The sequence below is a fragment of the Phragmites australis genome, chromosome 2 (genome assembly GCF_958298935.1).
Source record: "Phragmites australis chromosome 2, lpPhrAust1.1, whole genome shotgun sequence".
In the NCBI taxonomy this organism is placed as follows: Eukaryota; Viridiplantae; Streptophyta; class Magnoliopsida; order Poales; family Poaceae; genus Phragmites; species Phragmites australis.
The window spans coordinates 24598033-24621321 of record NC_084922.1 but is presented as its reverse complement, the minus strand read 5'-3'; the positions used below and the strand labels follow the sequence as shown (position 1 = coordinate 24621321).

The window sequence follows — 23289 nt, the reverse complement described above, 5'->3', positions numbered from 1 at the left end:
ACAATCATTTCTGCTATGCATGCTTCAGCATTAGGTGGACACTCTGGTATCGCTGCCACCTACCAAAGAGTAAAGAGACTTTTTCACTGGAATGGGTTAAAGAAATCTGTTGAAAGTTTTGTCACCTCCTGTCCAACATGCCAGTGAGCAAAAGGTGATCATTGCAAATATCCTGGTCTTCTTGATCCTTTGCCCGTTCCAGATATGGCATGGAGTCATATATCTATGGATTTCATCGAGGGCTTACCTAAATCTAATGGCAATGACATCATTTTTGTTATAGTGGACAAACTTACTAAATATGCCCATTTTATCCCTCTCTCCCATCCACTCATAGTACAGTCAGTAGCTCAAGTGTTTTTGGATAATATTTACAAGCTTCATGGTCTGCCTACTGCAATCATTTCAGATAGAGAGACTTTTCACTAGTGAATTTTGGCAAGCTTTGTTCAAACAATTGAAGGTTTCTCTTAGGTTCAGCTCTGCATATCACCCTCAGAGTGATGGGCAAACCGAAAGAGTCAATCAATGTCTTGAGAACTACTTGAGATGTATGTCATTTTCAGAACCAAAGAGATGGTGTTCTTGGTTATCTCTAGCTGAGTGGTGGTATAACACAAATTATCACACTTCACTCAAATGTACATCTTTTCAAGCACTCTATGGCCAACCTCCCCCTCTGATCAGTGAGATGTCTGTCCCTGGACCTGAATCTCCTACTAGAGATTACTTGGCTGACAAAAGTTCTATGATTGCCCAATTAAAGGATAACTTAGTTAAGGCTCAAGCAAGAATGAAGAAGTATGCAGATCTCAAACGGTTTGAAAGGACATTCTAGGAAGGTGATTCTGTATACCTCAAACTACAGCCCTATAGAATGACAGCATTTGGGTTGAGAAATTCATTCAAGTTGTCTACCAAGTATTATGGACCATTCCTCATATTGAAGAAAATTGGTTCAGTGGCCTATAAGTTGTAGTTACCCCCAGATGCTATGATTCACCCTGTATTCCATGTAAGTCAACTAAAGAAATATATTGGAGCTCAGGCTATTCCTTGCAAGAATCTCCCTCTGGTGGATGATCATGGCAGACTCAAAACTACACCTGTCAAAGTTTTAGACACCAGATGCTTACCTAGAAATGAAGAACTTGTAACTCAGTGGTTAATCCAATGGGATAATTCTCCACCTGAAGATGCTACTTGGGAGGATAAAAACTTTATCAGGATAACTTTTCCAAGTTTCTATAAAGCTACTCTTGCTGATTGGTGGTCTCAAAATTCTGATGATGTGGCTGCACCAACACCTTAGCAGAGTCTTTCCTGTTTTTTCAGAACACTTGAGGGCAAGTGCTTGCTTAGGGAGGGGGGGGGGGGGATTGTCATGACCCTTTCTACTTGGGGACTCTCCAACGGTTCGGATGACAGCATTCACTTTCGAGAGCAAATGGACGACGCTCGTGCATTCGCTGAAGCCAACTGCGTTTATCATTTTTCTTTTAGTTTAAGACAGTTAAACTGTTACTTTTAGCGATAACTTTCCATTTTTGAATTGTATTAGCGCTGGGGTATGAAGCTAGCTGGGTGATCGGTTGGAACTTATTCAGATGATAATATTGTAACAGAAAATTCCTATGAGCTACGTAATGGAAAGCCTAGTTCCACGCTGTTCTTGTACTGTTCTGAATTCTTTTTTTTTTCTCACCTGTTCTTGCCATTTTTATCGAATTCGACTACAATTTGTGTTGGGTGTTACACCCCTGCTCGTACGAAATCCCTTCCGCGCTGCCCCGCGTCCCCTTCACCTCCGAGCTCCTCCACCACGTTCTCGCCGCCGTTCAGCATGCCTCCCCTCTTTCTCTCTCCTCCAAATCAGCACGCCTCCCCTCTTTCTCTCCCCCTCTCACGCACAAATCCATGGCAGAGCTCGCATCTAGATCGGAGGAGTGGAAGAGGAGTGCGAGTTGGGGGCATGGGCGAGGTCGCTGGAGCACCTACCAGATCTCCTCCTTCATTCCCAAACTCGGTGGCCGGCGTATCTTCTCCCCAAATCCCCTGTCCCCTTCCCAATCTCTGGAGGAAGAGGCATAGGTCTGGGATGTGAGGATCCTGCGCGCATCCTGGAAGAGCAAATGTCAAAAGCAAATTCAAAAGCATCCTGGAGGGACAGTTACCGTCTCCTCGGCACAGGTCACCACCTCCTCCTCCCACCACCCTCCTCCTCCCCCTTATCGCGGTGCTTATCTTCCAGTCGACGAGCAGATCTGCGCGCACCCCCACCTCCTTCCTCCACGCCGACGAGGGGGCGCGGCGGAACGGCGTCGAGTGACCGCGCGGCGGCAGAGATCATGGCGAAGCCCTGCAGCACCCGGCAAGGCAGCTGCCTTCAAGGCATGGCGCAGCGACACAGGTGAGCTTGGGGACGAAAGCAGCCAAGCAGAGAGGTGGTCGCCGCCGAACGCTTTGCATATTCAAGGCATGGTGCAGTAACACAGGTGGTTGCACGCTAGAAGTTCGAGCAAATTCCCATGTGCGCATCAGTTTTGCTTTCTTACCTTTCAGCTTTTCTCATATATTATGATCCTTTAAGTTTAATATAGCATATACATCTATGCAAATTTCCTGAATTTCATTCATGCTATATTTCTAATACCCATAATTCTTGATTTGTCTGTTCTAACGTTTAGAGTTGTGAATTACTTTTACTAAGAATCACACATTCTGAATCCTGATTAGAATAGTTGATAAGACATCAACAATGATAAATTAGAAAGTGGAAATATGTGAAAGATATAAAGCAGGTTATGTCTGCAAATTTTCACATTCCCCGTGCCTTCTCTAGCATATGCTCAAACTGAGGTAAAATTAAGTCTAGCACTACAAATCCCTAAAGTAGCGAAGGAGCAAAGAGCAATTGTATCACCTGGGCTTTTCAGAACAAACACAGGGAAGCAATCACTGCATCGAAGCATAGTTATCTTCACTGAATTATAATGACAAAAAATATTCTAACCAATTGGAATTTTCACCTATATATCCAACAGTTAATTGCTAAATCACTGATAGGAAATTTGTTTCAAGATTGAACATGTGAACAGTACATACTGCTCCATTCAGCCCAAAAGATTTGAGTACTTAGTGGGCTCTCCCTCTCTAATATAGTATTTTGAGTGCAGTTCAGTCTAGCACATAGAGACCTGCTTATAAACTGAAATGAAAAAGCCCTTCCTCCTCTCCTGCAATGCAATTTCTTATGAGAGCATAGGTTCATAGCCAGAATATATTCATGTTTAACATGATTATAGTAACTTTGTTCTTGGAGAGAAAAAATGGTTAATCTAAACACTCAATGAAAACAAGCGTCCATGAATTACTAAAAGTTCCAATTATCAGGCAACTGTAATACTTTCTCTTGCCTAATTTATAGCACAAATTTGTACCAAAATACTATGGTCACTCTCTTCATCTCAAAACCCACAAGAATTAATTCTACAATAATAATTATAACAATACAGATTGCATCTCTTGTTCAGTTCTTAGAATTACACTATAGTAGGCAAAAGAGAGGTTAATATATAGTTTTTATTCTCGGCATTCTCTACCTGGCTAGAAGGCACGACAACACATAGCGAAGCTCAGAGGACCCTATTCTCAGTGCATATAAAATATATCTCTTCTAATCAGCTCAGCTTATAAGTAGATGTGTTCTCATTTCTTATTTTTTGCTGACCTTAGTAATCTAATTTTCTTGACTTGCATAGATGTGTTGTCAGCTACAATACTTTGCTGATCAAATAAATAATTATGCATAGCTCCTGGTTAATGAAATAGAGCTCCTGGTTAATGATCTTATACTAGACCATTGGGAGAATAGGTGAGCCTTTTAGATATAAAAAGAAACTGAGCTTGATTGCAGTGATGTTGAACAGGATGATAACCCAAGCCAAACATGAACCATGACATGAGAGAAAAGATATGAAGGATTTATCCATCCATTCATCAATTTCTGTATCCCTCCAAAACCAAATCCACTGGATCTCTTCCCGCGGTACCCCCAAAAGAACATTCTTCTTCCCAGCCATTTCATTTCGGGTTAAGAAGATGGGAAAGCGCCTTTCTCTCTATAAGAACAGTGCGTTCTGAGGTGTGAAGTGGGAGAGAGGGGATGTGATGATTGAGGTTCTGAATAAGACGACCTTTGCATTTTGGATTTGGATCTTTTTCGTATTTCAAAATAGTGAAAAAGTCAAATAAGAGGTGTTAAGCTTTTTATCATTCTGGCATCGAGTTATTTTGCCGCAGGACCTTATCGTCACCACAATAGAGTTTAACCACGAAATTCGGGATGGATTGGTGTGGTTCCTTTACGCCTAGGACACCAGGATAGCGAACCATGAACAAGAAAAGGCATAGAGTATGTCATAAGAAATTAACTTCAGGAGAAGTAATTTAATTGTTCGAATTTTTTTCTTATTTTATTAGTAGTCTTATAGTAGTCTTAGATTTTGTATTTTGATGAGCCTCGTTTTGAGTAATTCATGGAATAATCCATTTTCATGGAATAATGAATTAAGGAAGAAAAAAATAAGAACAAGGATACATAAGATAAAAAAAAATAGATAAGATGATATTCGCCCTCCCCACACATATTTAATTTCTTCTCCTATACAAAAACCAGCAAGACCCACTCCATTGGTAATTACATCAATGACACTTTTATCGAAAAAATATGTTAGTTTGGCTAATCTTCTACGCCTTGAACTGCTCGGCCATCTCTCCTATGTAATCTTATTATGGAAAATAAACTGAGTGAATAGCGAGTTTTCGTATTCCTGCAGCATAGGTATAGCCACAACTGCTCGGGGATTCCACGACTCTATTGGAAAAAATCCTTTTCATCTAAGTGGAAGGATCCCGGATTTTTTACTAGGAATTTCGCTCTCTCAAAAGTTTTTCTTTGGAAAAACCCAAAAAAAAGAGAATGGAAGAATTTTTTTACGCTTTTTTTTGACTTTGACTCCCTCACTCCAGTCGATGCTTTTCTTTCTGTTACTTTGGAACCGGTAAAACCATACAATCATAAGAGCCAGCACCCTGTATTATTAAGTATTGAACAGATGAAGTTTTGCACTTCTACAATTTGTGCTTGAATATATAACCATGTCATGTCTGATGCTTGCTGCTCCGAATGTATAGCTCACTGGTAGTTCTGGCTGTATGCCAATACTTTATACCTAAGCTCAGCCTTACTAAACGTCTGTGCTTTTTCTTTTATTCTTGCCGCGTAGTAAATTTGTCAAATTGCTTTTGGTACTTCACAAACGGCTTTTAATTTTGGTCACCCATGCATAGCAAATTCTTCGGTAACGGGTCGCGCTATTTTTCTAGTAAGAAAAGAAAAAAAAGCATGCTTGCATGACTGACTTTTCTTTTGATGAGTGCTTCGGCATGGTTGGCTGGCACGTGGGGAGGCAGCAGGCTGACGGGAGATGGCACAGGCGGGGGCGCACCCGGCCCGAGCGGCAGCTGGCCATGGAGGCGCGGCCCAACGCCGGTAGCAGGCCAGCTGGCCGTGGATCAGGCGGCTGGCCAATGGCCCAGGCGGACTCGGTTACTGAGTTGAAGTCGGTCAGTGTTGGTTTGCTACAGGACTATATAGGTCGAGTACTGTAGTTGCAAAACTGTACCAAAACCGATTCGAGAGAAAATAGAGAGGAAAATTAGGGTTCGTGGGAGAAACTTTTTAGGGATGTTTTGTAATGCATCTTGTGAATTTATCTATGTAATGAAGATTAAATTTTAGTAAGTTTTCTCCATGTTCATTAACTTTTGTCGTTTTGCGGTGATTTTCGGTGGATTGCTTGTTCGTTGTGATTTGCGTTAGTTTGATCATCTAAAATCATCATCAAGCATCAGGTAATACTTTGAGAATTTTGGTTGTTCAATTTTTAGTAATTCTCGTGATATTTATATTTAATCTGTTTTCATCACAGCATGTCACAGTCTGCTTACAAATTTCATATATTTAAAGTCAGAGGTCTGATTGACCCGATTCTTCTAGGAATAGTTTGGTATAATTGTCTAGTTTATATAGTAAAAAATTAAGGGTAATTTAATAGGTAGAGCTTTTCAGGTATCGTTTTTAATGATGTGATAGCTGTTTGTTTCCAACTGAATTTCGTGAATAGATTGAATATTTGTTTAAGGTGTTTTAAATTTTGAACTTAGCTTCCGTAATTATTCACCCCACCACCGTCCTGCACGTTCTCCCAGGAGGAGAGAGTCAATGCTATCTGGCACTCATAGAGAACCAAAAGCCCCGGGCCAGATGGATTTACCAATGAGTTCGATACATTTATAGATACACTGAAGCCTGACGTTATTCAAGTTTCTGACAGCCGGTACACATAGACCGCTGATATCGCCGGGGTGAATACTCCCTCCATTTCTTTTTATAAGGCTTATTAAGATTTAAGAAACTTTTTCAAAATATACTTTGACCATTAATTTTTTTTATAATATATTATCAATTGTTACAAAACTAATATCTTATTAAAAGATATGTAAAATACAAATCTATTGATACATCTATTTTATACTAGCTATGGACATAATTTAACTAATTGTTAGTTAAAATTTACAAAGTTTGATTTTTTTGAATTCTGATACACCTTATATTTTTTAAATGGAAGAAGTACCTCATGTATCACTTATATCACTTTGATTCCAAAGAAGTCATTGCAGGAAACTCAAGGGCTATCGACCCATATGACTTCTGCACAGTGTATAAAAGGTAATTTCTAAAGTGCTAACAAGGAGACTGCAGCCAAAAATCAAGTAAGGAGCTCATTGACTCAATGCAATCAGGGTTTCTAAAACAGATCAATTTCAGGAAAAAATTTATGCTTGCTTCTGAACTAGTACAATGTGCTCAAAAAAGAAAATGTCCAATGATCCTATGGATAAAGTCATGCAATGTTTACTGTTGCTTGGCGCATCTGTTGATGATCGGTAAATTGTCGATCTAACGAACTTGTTGAAGAATAGGGGATATTTTAAGTAGACGGATCAAAAAAAAAACACACATAAATTTTTATTGAGTGAACCAACAGGGAGGGTTGAGCCCATCATCGTCGTCAATGTCACGGCGAGCCAATCGACTGCGATTGCAAGCCCTGTCTTGATATCTATCGATTTAAAATTCTGACCCCCTAATGCGTTTTTTTATTTTTCTTGTAATAGCCCAAACCAGGAGTAATATTAGTAGGCTCTTCCGCTTCATCCAAAAAACTATTTTGTGCTCACTCCTGGAAAGAATGTGGGCCTGTAATTAACACCGTTTTTAGGTTAAAACTGGCCGTCCAAACAGGCCCTAACAATGTTTACAAATACCTCGATATCAAATTGACTACCATATCGAGAACAAGATAACAAATCAATATGACCAATTTCTCTAATATCTTGGGTGAATATGTGAAAAAGTATTGCTTAGCTCAGTTAAATGGAATAAGGAAGAGAAAGTTTGGTGTGATAAGGGAAGATGCAAGTCAATATTTAGATTTTCAAGCCAGGGTTGAGATAGATATACAAACAAGAAGAATTCACGTCAGAACCCTTTCCTACTTCCCTTTTTTTACCCATCAGACTCACATTTTGATCTCCTATAGTCCCCCTACGAGCAGCCTGGAATCAATGGAGTAGTTCCTTCGGCACCAAGCTGAGCGAGCATAGATTCAATATGTTAATTGTACCAGGGTTTTCATTACTGGTAAATAAAATTTATCAGGGGTCATCGGTAAACATGTTATATCAGATTTATCGAAACCAAATTCAAACAATTTAAAAGAAAATTGGCATGAATTTGCTAGAAATTGTCCCTAATCAATTAATTACCACAAATTGCATATAACAACAAAGAAATGAGACAATATCATAAATATATAGCACATTAGATAGATTCATTACACCGAATACCCTAAATGCATAGTCCTTTGGCATGATTGAGCAAAAAAATAAACATAGTCTCAGATGTTACATGTCTGAACTTTGAAGCACATATCACCAACAAAGTGCCAAATGAATAATTGTATTCCAAAATTGTCGATGATTGGTAAATCGTCGATCTAACGAACTTATTGAAGAATAGGATGATGCTTTGGGTAGACACAAGGGAAACACGTAGGGGTTTTTAGGCAGGTTCAAGCCTCCTTGAAGATAATAACCATATATCTTGTTTGTCTTATATTGATCTGAGCCTGTTACAAGAGGGTCTAGCCTAGATGGATCTAAATCGAGTCGGCGACTTCTTCCTTAACTTATGTTAGCTTGTATGGGCTTGTGGAACTCGTATCACTTGTGACGACTTATTCTGGCCTCTCCTCCCACATGGCCCCTCAGTTCTGGGTATATATATATATATATATATATATATATATAGGGGGTCGTATGTTCTCTCTGGACTCTTCCTTTTTTCCTGTTCTTGGAGGTATATCTTTCCGGTTACAGGATACCTAGAGATCCCTCTTTCCAGAGATAAATATATGCCTCGAGAATTACGGAAAACTCTGGGGTACCCGGATATGGTAACTATAAATTATTCGTTATAAAAAACATCACCAACAAAACATTCACACAAGCACATGCACCAATAAAGAGCACCATATCTTATCTTTCCTTGGAGGCTTGCATCACTACAAATATTTACATGTGAAATATTCAAAATCTGATCATTAAATCAAATCACAGTGCAAAGGTTTTGAATTGTCCACCTCTGGATTGTCTAATTTTCAGTTTTGCCCCCTTTGATTCTTGGTCCAAGCTCTGTCACTGCTAGGAGTCGTTAAGCAGATTACAAATTGTTTCTTTCACGGACCCTAAACCCTAAATTCTCAGAATGGACAAGCAAGCCTCCAGTTGAATTCCCCTGCAGCGCTGGTCAGCCGGTGTCCGATCGATAGCTTGACGATAAGTCTTTGCGTTAGCTTGGTCAGGCCTCTTGCTTGCGGAAAAGTATCAACCAAATACCTACGTATTGTGTTGCTTTATCCTGTGAGAGTTTTTTTAATACAAGAAAGTGAAATTTTCAAGCATGTATTTGTATCCACTGGTTGATCTACAAGTTGCAAGCAATTTAAAAATCAAATCCGTCAGAAAACCGCAGTTAACTAGCTGATCTTGGCAAGCAACCGGCTTCGATTTCTTTTCAACAATAGTTACAGTCAGGAATCAGGATACAGCAAAACCATGACCTTACATTAAGCCATCACCGCTTACAAGTCTGAAATTCTTACAAGACAGCAATTGTTGCGTACGTGGACTAGCTTTCCTAAGTACTTACGAAAACTAGAAAAAAAAAATCATTGAGAAAGAAGGAAAGAGATGCCTGTAGCCACAAACGGCTGAAGAATATAACCAATGAATTTGATTTTTTTTATTGAACATAGAGAAATGAAGAAACATGATAACATCTAGGCAAGAATGAATGAATAAATTAAAGATGGGAGAAAATCAAAGATCTCGAATAAAGATGCAAGCATGATAATTTTATTATTGAAGAAAAAAAAAGGAAAGGAAAAAAGGTGGAAGAAACGAAAGCTCTCGTGCTATGGTAAAGTACTACAACAAAGAGAATTGAGGAAGCATGATATCTTGGCAAGAATGAATGAATAATTTTATTTTTGAAAAAAGAAACGAAAAGGGAACGGATGGAAGAAATCAAAGCTCTAGTATGTTACAGTAAACTCCTGCTTCCTGTCAGACGAACGCAACGTGAGACGAACATCAAGCTCTCATGTCGTCGGAGGCTCGTTCTTGGCGCCACCGAGGCGGCCGGACTTGGACGCCGGGAACGTGGCCGAGCTCGGGGTGTCGCCGCCGCCGGACGTGGGCGAGGAGGCCGATCTTGATCTGGACCTCGGCGAGCCGAAGCTGATCTGACGTGCGTAGGCCACAACCGCCTTCGCCCACCTCCTGATCTGGCCCTTGAGCTTCCCGGCGTCCATGTCCTTGAGCGGCCCCGGCCCGATGCTGAGCTCCATACCCGAGAAGCAGCGGTCGTACCGCGCCTCCTTCCTCCCGTTCCTGCTGCCGCCTTTGCTCTCCTCCCTCACCACGGCTCCATCGCCGTTCTCTCCTCCTCCTGCCCCTCCCTCGCCGCAGCCGCAGTCACGGCGCGTTGGGAACGACTTGCTGCCCACGGACATCGACGCCGTCGCCGTGAAACTTCTGCGGTGCGTGTATGACTTCGCCGTAACTGGCTGCTGAGGACTGGGTTTCGTGGCAGCTAGTCGTAGCTGAAGAGGTTCTCCTCTGGGCCCTATACATGGGGCGTTTTATACAGATCGCGCGGCAGTCCCAGCGGCATGCGTGTAGGGGCACGGCAAGGTAGCGAGCAGGAAGAAGGAAGCACCCGGTTGCCGAGGCGGCTAGCTTGCAGTGCAGTGGCGTGCGTGATACTCCAGCTCCAATTGCAATGCTCGGCCGCGTTTTTGCCGATGTTGATGCTTAATATTCGTCTCTCTAAGTAGAACGACCAAAGTAATTTTATATGACCATATTTCTTCTAACAGTTAGGATCTATGATAGAGCTTTTATTTTAAGAATTCTTAAAGCAGATTATTTTTAGCTATAAAAATTTATAAAGTTGGAGCTGAGGGTGCACTGGAGTTGTTTAAGTGAGTCATTTTCTTATATTTATATTAAAGTAAATGAGTCATTTTTACATTTTATATTGAAAATAGATATTTAAATTATTTTATATTAACATATAAATACTAGATTTAAGATGAAGCTAGGAGCTAGAGCCATACCACATAGAATCTTACTTGAAAAAATTGCTTATACTATAAGTGTTAAATATTCAGTTGCGCTTGAATGTCTCGCTTTTCAATGGACCTTTTAGCCACTGGATCCATATCCAACTGCCCCATCTATTCTCACATTCAACAGTATAATTTGAACTAGCCGAACTATAACTCGACAAGAGCATTGAATTAAGAGAAAGAAATGGTTTTAGCAAAAAAGAAACTAAAATAGCATTGAAGCTACACATTATAATTTGAATTGGCCAAACCATAACTCGATGGCAGGCACAGTGGCCCCAGAGAGAACGGTGACATCGTGTGTGTATGAATCTCCATCCGATTCGCGGGTGAGAAATTGACTAAAAACTTTGTGAATTTCAGGAAACTATGTTTTACCAAATCGTATTCAAGCGTTGCATTAAGAGAAAGAAATGATTTTAGCAGAAAAAGAAAATTAAATATCTTTGAAGCTACAGTGTTGGGTTGACCCGGAAGTCAGAACGGCAGATGGCTGAACATGTCTCTGACGTCAGGGGAGCTGGTTCTTGTAGATCCGACAATAAGAGTAGTATAAGAGGAACTGGTCAAACGTGGATTAACTGATGCTTCCAGAAATGCTAGCGTAGCCGTGGTTGCAATTAGCTTGCCATCCTGTGTTTGATCTTGCCAGCCCTTTTACTTCCGGGCAAGTCTCAACTACATATATAATCACAATATATAGGATGCTACAATATCACGTAGCATCTTTGTTTTAATCTTTGAGAAAAGAGAATGTTCAAGAAAAACGATCAACGACGTTTTCAAGTATAAATGTCTATCACTTAATCAGCAAGGAACAAGCAATCTCGAATTCTGTTAGGTAACCGCAGGTCACTAAGAAATTTCCACGGTAAAAAGTAGCTGCTTCATTTCTCCAACAAAAATGAACTGTATTACAGTCAGCAAAAACTCTATTCTAACATAAGAAATGATACATCAAAAATTGCTGGATGGCAGCCAGAGCTGTTACGTTCTCAGAACTTTCTACGGTTATCAACGACCATTCACCATAATGATTTACAAATTATAGCCCGTAATTGGCCTCGTTGACCCCATCTCTGCTGCTTCTCCTTTCCTTCCAGACAAAAGCATATTCGTTGTTTTGACTAACAGGATACTCCTCAGCATTTTTCTGGTCAACTCAAAAGCACGGGGGTCAATTGTTTGAAAGTCCTAGTTCTAACTTCTATAGATTTTTTCAGTTTTAGTGAACATTTTCCAAATATATAAAGAGAGAATACAAAACAGAACATTATTAATACACACATGTAAAAATACCTTACTATCCTTGTGATATGAGAAAAGTATGTCCCGGTTGACATAATACAGATCACATTCTTTTGGGTGAGGTAGCCTAGCCGAAACAAAATCTTTCTGTTAAACATGCTAGAAAATTGGAACAGTAAAAAAGGTGTATTATGATGATGCTCACCTACTAATATTTGGCATTTGCAAGATCCAAACAAAGTAAGCCATTAAGCCAGGTCTCAATAGGGTCACCAGAGGCATATCTAATATATTCGTTCAATTCAATTTTCTTAAAAAGCCTACCTACAGGCCAAGACAAACAAACAATAGATGTAACAAAACAATATATATGGAAATTTCTTCCAAAGGTAGCTCAATAAAAATTGAAAACTTAGACAACTCTTACTGGAATTGTATGCATTAGACTGAACAGGTTGGCTTTGGGATTCTAATTGCTGGAGGAGCTTTAAAGAGAATGATCAGCCTACTCCTTCATGCCTTTCAACAAACAAACATCCTGAATGATCATCTGTAGGACCGAGAAAGGTGACAAGAGGAGGGTGAATAGGAACCTTACTAAATTCTTGAATAGTCTATCTAATCTTTCACTCAACATGCCTCAAATAAAAAAGCAGAAGCAAGAACCCGAGAGAAACAGAAATAAATCACACCGAACATCTTCAAAAAGAATATAGCTTCACTGGATGGATCTGAATCCTATGTTCCATAGAAAATCAATCCAAGTGGCATAGCTCACAAAAACTTACAACTTAATGAAGAAACACTCAGATCCCTTTAACTAGGTACCTAGTGAAGAAACTCTTCAAGTTGATGGATCTAGAGCTATGAGACGGTTCAAGACCAAGTTATAGATTATTCTTATCCCTTTACCAATAAGAAGAATAACTTCAACACGATGGAGAGGAAAAAACAAATCAGCTCTCCAACATAAATGAAAATTACAACGAAACTGAAAAACTTGCAAAGATGAAAGGGAGCCAAGAGAAAGAAACTAAAAGTAGATAAACACAAGCATAAGAGGAAATATAATCTTCATTACTTGCAGAGGAACACCCTATTTTTGATGGATTACAAAGTGATTTGGATACACAGCTCTCACCTAAACTATAGGCTAAGCTCTCCCCTCTATCTTCTAAAACCCTAGAACTTAACTCTCAAATACTCTTAAATGGTGGGTTCAATAAAGCTCTCACAGCCCTCCTCTCTATTTATAGACCTTTGCGAGCTTCCTTACCCCCTAATTTTTCTAAATTCCTTTCTTGCCCTCAAGTTTTCTAGATTTCTTGATCTCCAAGTAGTCTTCCTAATAATGACACGTGTACTCCATCTTGCGATCTTGACTATCGGAAAGTCTCTCCCGCTCTCGATCCCTCGGGTCGCCTTGTCACTTGTACCGGTATCCCTTTCACTTGACTTTGTCAATACGCCGCCTTCATCTACCTTCTCATGCTTTTCTTGCTCTCCACGTGTACAACTAGGATCACCCTTGACTCTGGCCGGCTTCCTTGATCGTCCAGCACCAAGCACCTCGTCTAGCTCCAATCATCCCGTCATCGACCGTTAAGTTGCATCAATCACCTACACATCATAAGCCAAGTATACAAAATTTTCCAACTCCATTTCTCCATCTCTGATTAGTCAAAATCATAATTCTCTGTTGAAAGCTCATCACCAAAAAAATCATGAACACCGGTGGAAGGATCGGTGACATCCTAAGAGGGGGTGAATTAGGACACTTAAAACTATTTCGGCTCCAAAAACAACACAAGATAAACCTATATCAATTTCTATCTAAATGTGCTCTAGATTTATCTAGTGTGTATACTCTACCGATCAAAGCACTTGCAACCTATCTAAGAAGATAAACTACAAGTAAGTAAATGTGGAAACTTAAATAAGGTAGAGAGAGCAAACTCGGCATAAGGATTTTTTTTTCCGTGGTATCGATGCCATGAATGTCACCCCTAGTCCACGTTAGAGCTCCACAAAGGATATGCTTCCGGTCGGCATCCAATCACGGCCTTTGAGCCACCAAGTCACAAAGACAATGCCTCCACCCGAATGAGCCACCAAGCAATCAAGTCAAGGTCTCACCACTAGCCTCTCTTCCGGTTCCTCGCCATTGTGATCACTTCGGAGCTTGAGCCACAAAGGCAAGAGTCTCCGCGTCCCCGCAAAATTGCCTTGCCGTTGCTCCATACCAAATCGGAGGGTCAACAAGCTTGCCGATAAGTCACCAAGACTCCAAGGTGCCAGCGTATCAAGAGGTACACTGTTGGATCACTCTTTGATCCACTCTCTAGGTAGCAAACACCTAGCAATTCACTCTTTAGGCCTATAAGCACTAATCTTATGCTTAATTACCTTGAATGATCACTTTAAGCACTTTGGTAGTTTGGATGTCTTCTCAGGTGTATATGAACTTCTCTAGACTCCAGCACACTCAAATGACTGAGTGAAGGGGTATTTATAGCCTCAAACTCACGCACTAGCTGTTAACCCAACAGCTCTAAAAAACTGCTAACGTCGGATGATCCCGTGAGAACAGTATTACTAACACCGGATCATCTGGTGGGTACACTCTCACAAATTAGCTGTTGGAACCCCACTCAAGCCTCTGTGAACACCGGATTATCCTATGATGACTCACTGAACACCAGACAAATGCACTGGATTATCCTATGTGTATATGTTTATTTTGATGCTCTCTGAAAATAATAGTCCGATATGTACATTTTGTGAACATCGGATCATCCGGTGAGTGTAGCAGAAGAGACTAACTATTGGAACCCACTCAGACTCATCTGTGAACACCAGATTATCTTGTGATATCTTATTGAACACCGTACAAATCCACCGGACTATCCTATGTGCATATCTTTATTTTGGAGTTCTCTAGAAATAATAGTCCGATGTGTTCATTTTATGAACACCGGATCATCCGGTGAGGCAAAAGACTCCGCTTCAAACTTTCTGTGAACACCGGACTCTTTTTTATTGTTCTCACCAGATTATCCTATGTAGCACCGGACTATCCGGTCAGGCAAATTTTCAGCAGAACAGCGTTATGTATTTTGGGCATATCTTTTTGCTCCGAACTCCGATTTTGATGATCTTGAACTCTATGGAAAGCTTGTGAAGAGATCTACAAGATTATACAGAAATCTATTCCATTTGATCATATCAAAATTCACAGAACAAGTCTAATTCATTCATCTCTTTGTTCCAACTTCAACGACTTCTCTTTTACTGCATCCATGAGACTTACTAAAACATATAGTTGACAAACATATTAGTCCCAATGACTATATTGTTATTAATCATCAAAATTATAATCATAGCTTAATAGGGCTATTTTCGCTATAATCTCCCCATTTTTGATTGATGACAACATAACCAAAGCAAGTGGCAAATAACAAATGATTCCAAATGTAAAGATCATAAATGAGCATAAAGTCTTATCACATTGCTTGGATGCATGTTCTTACCACTTAGTCCCTTTTGTTGTGGCTCCCCATTTCTCCATTGTCACTTTCTCCCTTGATTTGACATAAGCAAGAGCTTTTCCCCATTTGTTAACCTTCATGTATCTTGCACTTGCTACAATCTTCCCTCATTGTTCATCTTGCATTCCTTGCTTTGGTCGTCAAACTTCTCCCCCTTTGTCAACAATCTTCCAAAAAGGACTATATGCACATGTTGAACTTAAAGAGAAAAATATTAGAGCACATGGGAGAGAGCTTCACAAATCATGATTCAATTAAAAATGATACCGATTGTAGGAATAAAAACACATGGATCATAATTTATGAAACTCACATAATATAGTCTTAACTCCCCCTATATATGTGCATACACATGATGAGAAGGAAACATATGCACAACTAGATAATATGTTAAGATAGAAAGTTTAAGTTATATTATGCATGGAGGTAGTTTAAAAGAATAAAGATTTGATAACGATATCGATTGAAAATTTTGAGCATTGCATACCTCCGGAGACATGTTGATTACTCCATGAGACTACAAAAGATGCAACTTGAAACACATGTTAGTCTCAAAATCACAACCTATAGGATATACTTCCTATAAATTTGTGCATATAAGTGTTCAATACTTGTAAGATATATGCACTTTTATTGATAATAATGGAAACTTATCATATAGATTGGATCACAGCACATAAAAGATATCAATTGAAAAAAAAATTAGTGATATGTAAGGGACCTACAACTAATAAACCATGTAGGTTGCTCATGGATAAGAGAGAAATACAAGTAACCTACCATATAAAAACCTACACTAGGTATTGCAATAAATTAAAATAAGCAAATGCAATCTTAGACAAGGCAAATGAGCTAGAAGCAAAACAAAATGCAGGAACAAGAATCTAGCTACACTTACCTCTTTTACCTTTGGATAGGTATTTGGGTATGTGATGATCATAATCTTTATCAATACGTTCATCTTGTACACTTGGCTTCTTTGCTTGAATCTTCAATTCATCTTGTAAGCCAAGCCTCCAAATCCACATAGCCATCTCGAGATTCAAGTCTTCTTTGGAACCCAAACTAATTGGGGCCCCTTCATATTAGTGATGACTTCCTTGGAACTCAAATGGGTTGGTTCCACCCCCGATCCTTCTTCCCAATCATGTGTGCAACAACCTTTCTATTTTTCTTCTTCTTGAGCTTGTAGTGGTTGCTCTTTATCTTGTTCTTGTAGTTTGGTTTGGTGTAGAAGTTGAAGGTCTTATTGGAGAGGTTTGTCATCTTTTTCTTCTCCTTGATCTCCTTCTTTACTTACTTGCATAGGAACGACTTGTGGCCTTCTTGATGGTATTTGAAGCATGTCATGATTGACCCCTCCGCAAGCTTCTTCACCATGAAAGCACGGTTATCTTGAGGAGGTTGGACATATCCTTTGCCCTTCAATCTCTTCTACTAAAGCATATACTTGAGAAACATGTTAGTCCCAATGACTATATTGTCATTAATCACTAAAATCACAATCATAGCCTAATATGGCTATTTTCGCTACAACCAGATGTTCAGGCATTGCCAACTCTTCATCGCTGGATCATCCGACGTGTACATATCTTCTCTCCACTGAAAACCTTCTGGAAAAAGCTCTGACGAAGCCTCTAGTGTACACTCCTTCTGAGCACCAGATCGTCCGGCATTTGTAAATCTTATCTCCACTGGAAAGCTTTGGTGAAGCATCCGGCGTGCACAACTGCAAGCACTAGACCATCCGGCGTGTATAACTTCATCTTCCATCGAACCGAACGAAGAAAATCTTCTGGAAAATGCTCTGGTGAAACATCCAGCCTGCACAACTGCAAGCACCAGACCATCTTGCATTTAGAACACTTGAACCCCAACTTCTGGAATGCTCCGGCGTGCACAATCTCTCCATTGCTAGATCATCCGGCATGTACAAACGTCTCTGCGCCGGACCATTCGGTGTGTGCATATTTCTTGGGACCTGTCCAATTCAATCCAATCTTTGTCCTGGCTTTTGTGGCTTCTTCATGTGTTTTATCCACGAGACCTACTAAAGCATATACTTGACAAACATGTTATCCACTTGGTTTCTCAATCTCTTCCTTGATGAATCCATTGATAACATACATGAAAAATCAAAGGAAGAGTTGAAGCACAATAACCAATTGACATATCTAAGTGAAAAGACAAAGAAAAGCAAGAATAAGATCACTTAGCATAAGAAGGATTACAAAATCCCGAAGCCAAAGCCCCCAAAACTCTCCCCCTTGTTGACAATGGAATCATCAAAAGACATTTGTGTTTAACTCTGTTTTGTAATGTCATTTTCATATTTTTATTTTTTTATTTTTATACATAACAAGCATCATAAATCATTCACATATGAATCAAATACTCGACCAAGCCATACTAGCAAAAATAACTGCACCAACTCGTCTACACATGTAAAAATATAGTGTTAGCACAACTCATCAAGTATACTTAACAATTTGTTAGCAAGTCATGGTCTCCCAAACTCAACTACGTCAATCTTAGAAAACATGGAAACTGTAACACTTCATTGTATTTGAAACAACTGATTTAATGCTTGAAAATATATAGGATAGAAATCATTTGCAAGAAATTATATGCACCATCAGCCTTAGTTTTCAACCATGCCAAACCTATATCACAAAGATAATAAGAAGCTTAAGATCATTGGTTTCGGTCATTCACAACTTCTTTCAATTTCATATCAAAGTGCGATGATAAGCAGTATTGTAAAGAAGAAGTGCGACAATGCATATTTTCTTGATCTTTCGCCTATCAACTATTTTTCAGTATTTAACACGTAACTTTGATAATTTACTTTTAGCTCATTTATAAAAGATCAAAGCAATCAAGAAAGTTTAACTATGACAAGATTTAATTCAAGTTTCCATTCTGATTTACATGTCATGACTAAAACTACACAATTACATGCCAAGTAGCATAAACAAGGCTTCAAATTTCATACATGTATAAAGTACATTGCGCGTTACATTTTTTATTTTTTATTTAGTATTCAAGAACTCTCCCTCACACAATGCCATAGGGATGACACACTTCAATCTCTCCCCGTAGAAAAGCAAACCTAGTTGCATCTAGAGGTTTGATAAAGATATCCATAAACTGGTGATGGGTATCTATGTAACGCAAGTCAATGTCTCCCTTCTCATTGTGGTCTCGCAAGAAATGAAATCTCACATCTATGTGTTTGGTTCTGGAGTGCTGGACTGGGTTATTGACTAAGCTTATGGCACTAGTGTTGTCACACATTAGTGACACATTATTAAAATCTAACCCAAAATCTCTCAAAGTGGCAACCATCCACAAGATCTGAGAATAACATCTAGCGGCAGCAACATATTCAGCTCCAACAGTGGACTGGGCAACACTAGACTACTTGCGAAAAGACCAACAAATGAGAGAAAAATCCAAGAAATGACAAGTTTCTGAGGTACTCTTTCTATCAATTCTACAACCAGCAAAGTCTGCATCCGAAAAATCTCGAAGAGAGAGCGAAGAAGATGTAAAAAACCAAATACCGTATTGAAGGGTGTGTACTAGAGATACCTTAAGATGTGCTTCACCGCTTGGTGATGACATAATCTTGGTGATGCTTGGAAGCGGGCACACAAGCAGACCTCAAAGTGAATGTCGAGTCTTATTACCGTCAGGTATAAGAGAGAGCCAATCGTACTCTTATACTCCCACTAGTCTACTACATCACCATCTTCATCTGCATCAAGCGACGTTGAGGTAGCCATCGGTGTCGCCAAAGGCTTCGCATCGCTCATGTCAAACTTCTTCAATGGATCCTTTGTGTACTTCGTCTGGTGGACGAATATACCTTGCTTGCATTGCTTAATTTGAAGCCCAAGGATTAAGTTGAGCTCACCCATTATCGATATCTCAAATTTTTTGCTCATAGTTTTTGCAAACTTAGGTACTAGAGCATGAGAAGAGCCACAAAAAATAATATCACCCACGTATATATGAACAACTAGGAAGTCATTGACATTCTTGATGGTGAACAAGGTTTTATCCACCGACCCCATCACATACCCATGGTCTAACAAGAAAGATTTAAACTTATCATACCAAGTCCTAGGTGTCTGCTTAAACCCATACAAAGCCTTCTAAAACTTGTATACTCTATATGGATATTTGGAGTGCTCAAAATTAGGGGGTTGCTTGACATAGACCTCTTTCTTAGGAAGACACTTTTGACATCAATTTGATATAACTTGAAACCCTTAGATGTCAAAAATGCAAGGAGGATCTAATAGGTTCTAATCTAGCTACTGGTGCAAAGGTTTCTCCAAAATCTATCATCTCTATCTGTGTGAAACCTTGGGCCATAAGTCGAGCTTTGTTTCTTACTACAGACCCATCCTCCCCCTGCTTGTTCTTGAAAACCCATTTGGTGTCTATGGTATGAATATTTAGGGGTGGCTCTATAAGGACCCAAACTTGGTTTCTCTCAAAGTTCTCAAGTTCTTCATGTATAGCATTGACCCAATTTGAATCAGAAAGCGCGTGTCCAATATCATGGGGCTCAAAAGAAGCAACAAATGCAGAATCTATGAAATGAGCATGTTAAGCAGATTTAGACCTTGCTTTCACTAATATCATCGATCATCAGTTGTGGGGGATTTCTTTGCTAAATGTGTTAAGGATCCTCGTGCTATGAGAAGATCTCCCCCTCAAACACTGCTGGTGCAGACTCGAAAGCAGCTAAAGTGAAAATAGATGTTGTAGAATCCTCTGTCGGTGTCAAAGAGGTAGGAACCAACTCAAGAGCAAGTGTGATAGTAGGAAGTAGTGGATCATCTTCATCATCATCAAGAGCTAGAAGGTTGCCATCTACAAAGATCCTTTCACTCATCTCTTGATCACCTGCACACTCAAGAACATAGCTAGCACAAGGGGTTGATTTATCAAAGGTCATATCACAGGACTCCATGATAGTATTAGTGTAAAGATTATAAACCATGTAAGCATGACCATGAATCGAATAACCCAAGAAAATCTCACTAGAAGAACATGACTCGAACTTATCAAGATTGCCACGCTTTAGGATGAAACAACGACAGCCCAAAACTCTCAAGTGTGGAGCCTTCGGATTCCTCCCAAAGCGCAACTCATAAGAAGTCACATTTAAAATCGAGCGCAAGAAAATCTGATTTGAGATATAACAAGCTATGTTAATTGCCTCTGCCTAGAACTTCTTAGGAGCCCTATGCTCATCAAACATTGTCCTAGCCATCTCAACCAAAGTTCTATTTTTCCTTTCAACATGTCATTCTGCTGAGGAGCACGTGGGACAGAAAATTGATGCTCAATACCATCTTCAAGACAGAAAGCATCACAAAGAGAGTTCTTGAACTCGGTGTCATTATCACAACAGATTTCTCTTAATGCAACAGGGAGTTCCTTGAACAATTTCAAAGCTAAGCTTCGAAAGTGTGAATACACCTCATCCTTGCTTGGAAAAAAGAACACCAAAGAATAACGAGAGTAGTCATTAACAATGAAAAGTACATACCACTTCCCACCCGCTGAACAAACCTGTTGGTCCATATGAAGAAGTTCTCCCAGTCGTTCAGTCATCACCAGATTAACTGGTGGGTGAGAGGTGGCAACCATCTTGCAATGTCGATAAGGAGCAGAAACAAAGTTCTTCTCAAACTTAAGCTTCGGTAATTCTCGGATCAAGCCAAGGCCACTCAACCGTGTGAGCAAATCAAAACTCATGTGCCCTAGCCTCCTATGCCACATCTAGAGTTCAGAAGAAGGTTGTGTAATCAAACATCGAGAAGAACCAAAAAAACTCAGAAAAATCACCTCCAAAAACTCTTCCAACTCGAGAAATCCGACAAACTAAAGCGCTCGATGAATCAAGAACTCGATAAGCATTGCGCTTGAAATGCACTTCCAAGTCCTCATCCAACAACTGGGATACAAACAGCAAATTTTACCACAGATGCTCCAAAGCCACAGCTTTAAGAGTAAAACTCTCACTTAACTTTACTCCACCAAAGCCACAAGCTATGTGGCATTGATTTTGGATTTTTCAGCCTCAAGGGTACAGGGTGTGGTGAATACAGTCGTGCCAAGCTTATTGGAAGCCACTCTCTCAAAACCCAAACCTAGAGCTAATTATGCCTTATCCGCACACATCTTGGTCTTGGTCAAAATTAAATCCATCTTACCCTTGCCTTCTGAGCACTTCTCCATATGAGAAAGGAGGTACTCATTTTCAGCCATGAGTTTCTGAACTTGCTCTCTTACCCAGCTGAGTTTGTTCTTAAAGACGATGCAGGTAGAACAGTTCGGCTGCACATTCTTAGAACACCCAGCACTCTCCAATCTAGACTCTAACTCTTTAATACACTTGCATTTCATTTCAACATCCCTCACGAGCAAAAGGCAATTTTTACAAGCAACTAAAAGAGTATATCTAGGCTTCTCCTCAAGAAGCTTTTTCTCAGCAGTCTCAAGCCGACTAGTAACTTGAGTAAGCAAAATCTGAAGCTCAGCAAGCTTAGTCATGACTACAACATAACTTTCACACTCCTCTTCCTCATTCTTAGCCCTAGACCTAAGCAACTCAAGCTCAGACAACGAACACTCTAGCTTAGACTTGAGTTCATACCTCTTTAGCTGCACTTCAAACCAATCTAATTTGACTAACCAGCGCATCAGTTAAATGATCTACCGCAACAAAAAACTGATCATAGGATAGTTGTACCTCATCAGGCTCATGGTCGTCATTCTCACCCACCATGAAGCATAGGCCGGTGAAGTCCTTATTCTTCTCCTTGCTTTTTACGGGCTGCTCGTCCTCTTTCGAGCTCTCATCCTCGCTTAAGGAAGTGCCAATGTCACTAAGAATCGTCACAAAGGCTCGTGAAGCCACCTTGGCTGTCTTCTTGGCCATCTTGTCGTGGTCCTTTTAGAAGGGCTTCTTGTTCTTTAGGTGCTTGTTATGGTCGTGGTTGTGGTCTTCCTTCTTCTTGAGCCTGGGACAGTCCGCCTTGAAATGAGTGGTGTCACCACACTCATAGCATGCACAAGGACCGCCTCTCCTCTGGTCCCGACAGTTATTTTAGAAGCGGGTAAATTTCTTCATGATCAACGCCAGATCTTCATCATCAAGCCCATCCACCTACCCTTTTGTAATAGAGACCAAAGAAGACAAAGCAAAACCACCAAGTAAAGAGTTAGCACAAAAAAAACCACCTCCTGTCTGACTACCATTACTAGATCCTGAAATTAACACCATATTCTAGGAAAGGGAGTTTTCTACACCTATCCTAGCCGTCTTGGCTATCTTTGTGAACTTAAGTTTCCTAAACAGTTCATCACAAGTCAGAGTATCATAGCTAGATGACTCCTCAGTGCTAGAGATCTTCACTTCACAAATGCTACGGTCAAAAGCATAAATAAGCTTGATCACCCTCCTATGATCAGAATAAGGCAAATTTCGGTGGATCTAAGATTGCTCACAATCCCATCAAACCTCGCAAACATGGCATCTAAAGACTCTCCGGGACACTGCACAAACATCTGATACTCCTGACTGTAAGTGCTCTGACGCTTAGCCTTAATTTGGTTTGTGCCCTCATGAAAAATACTAAGAGTGGACC

The 23289-nt window shown here is 40.0% G+C and overlaps 1 protein-coding gene and 1 long non-coding RNA gene across 2 annotated transcripts; one reads left to right on the top strand and one right to left on the bottom strand.

Moving 5' to 3' along the window:
- The first annotated feature begins 1761 nt into the window (after nt 1-1761).
- LOC133904499 (uncharacterized) lies at nt 1762-5822 on the top strand. The gene is made up of 2 exons (XR_009907491.1): nt 1762-2190; nt 2263-5822. It is a non-coding gene; the product is annotated as an uncharacterized LOC133904499 (long non-coding RNA).
- A 3354-nt stretch (nt 5823-9176) lies between these two features.
- On the bottom strand, nt 9177-10363 carry LOC133904470 (uncharacterized). The gene has a single exon (XM_062345993.1). It carries the CDS (start codon nt 10200-10202, stop codon nt 9789-9791), a length of 414 nt encoding a protein of 137 aa, XP_062201977.1. The 5' UTR covers nt 10203-10363; the 3' UTR covers nt 9177-9788.
- Between the last annotated feature and the right edge of the window lie 12926 nt (nt 10364-23289).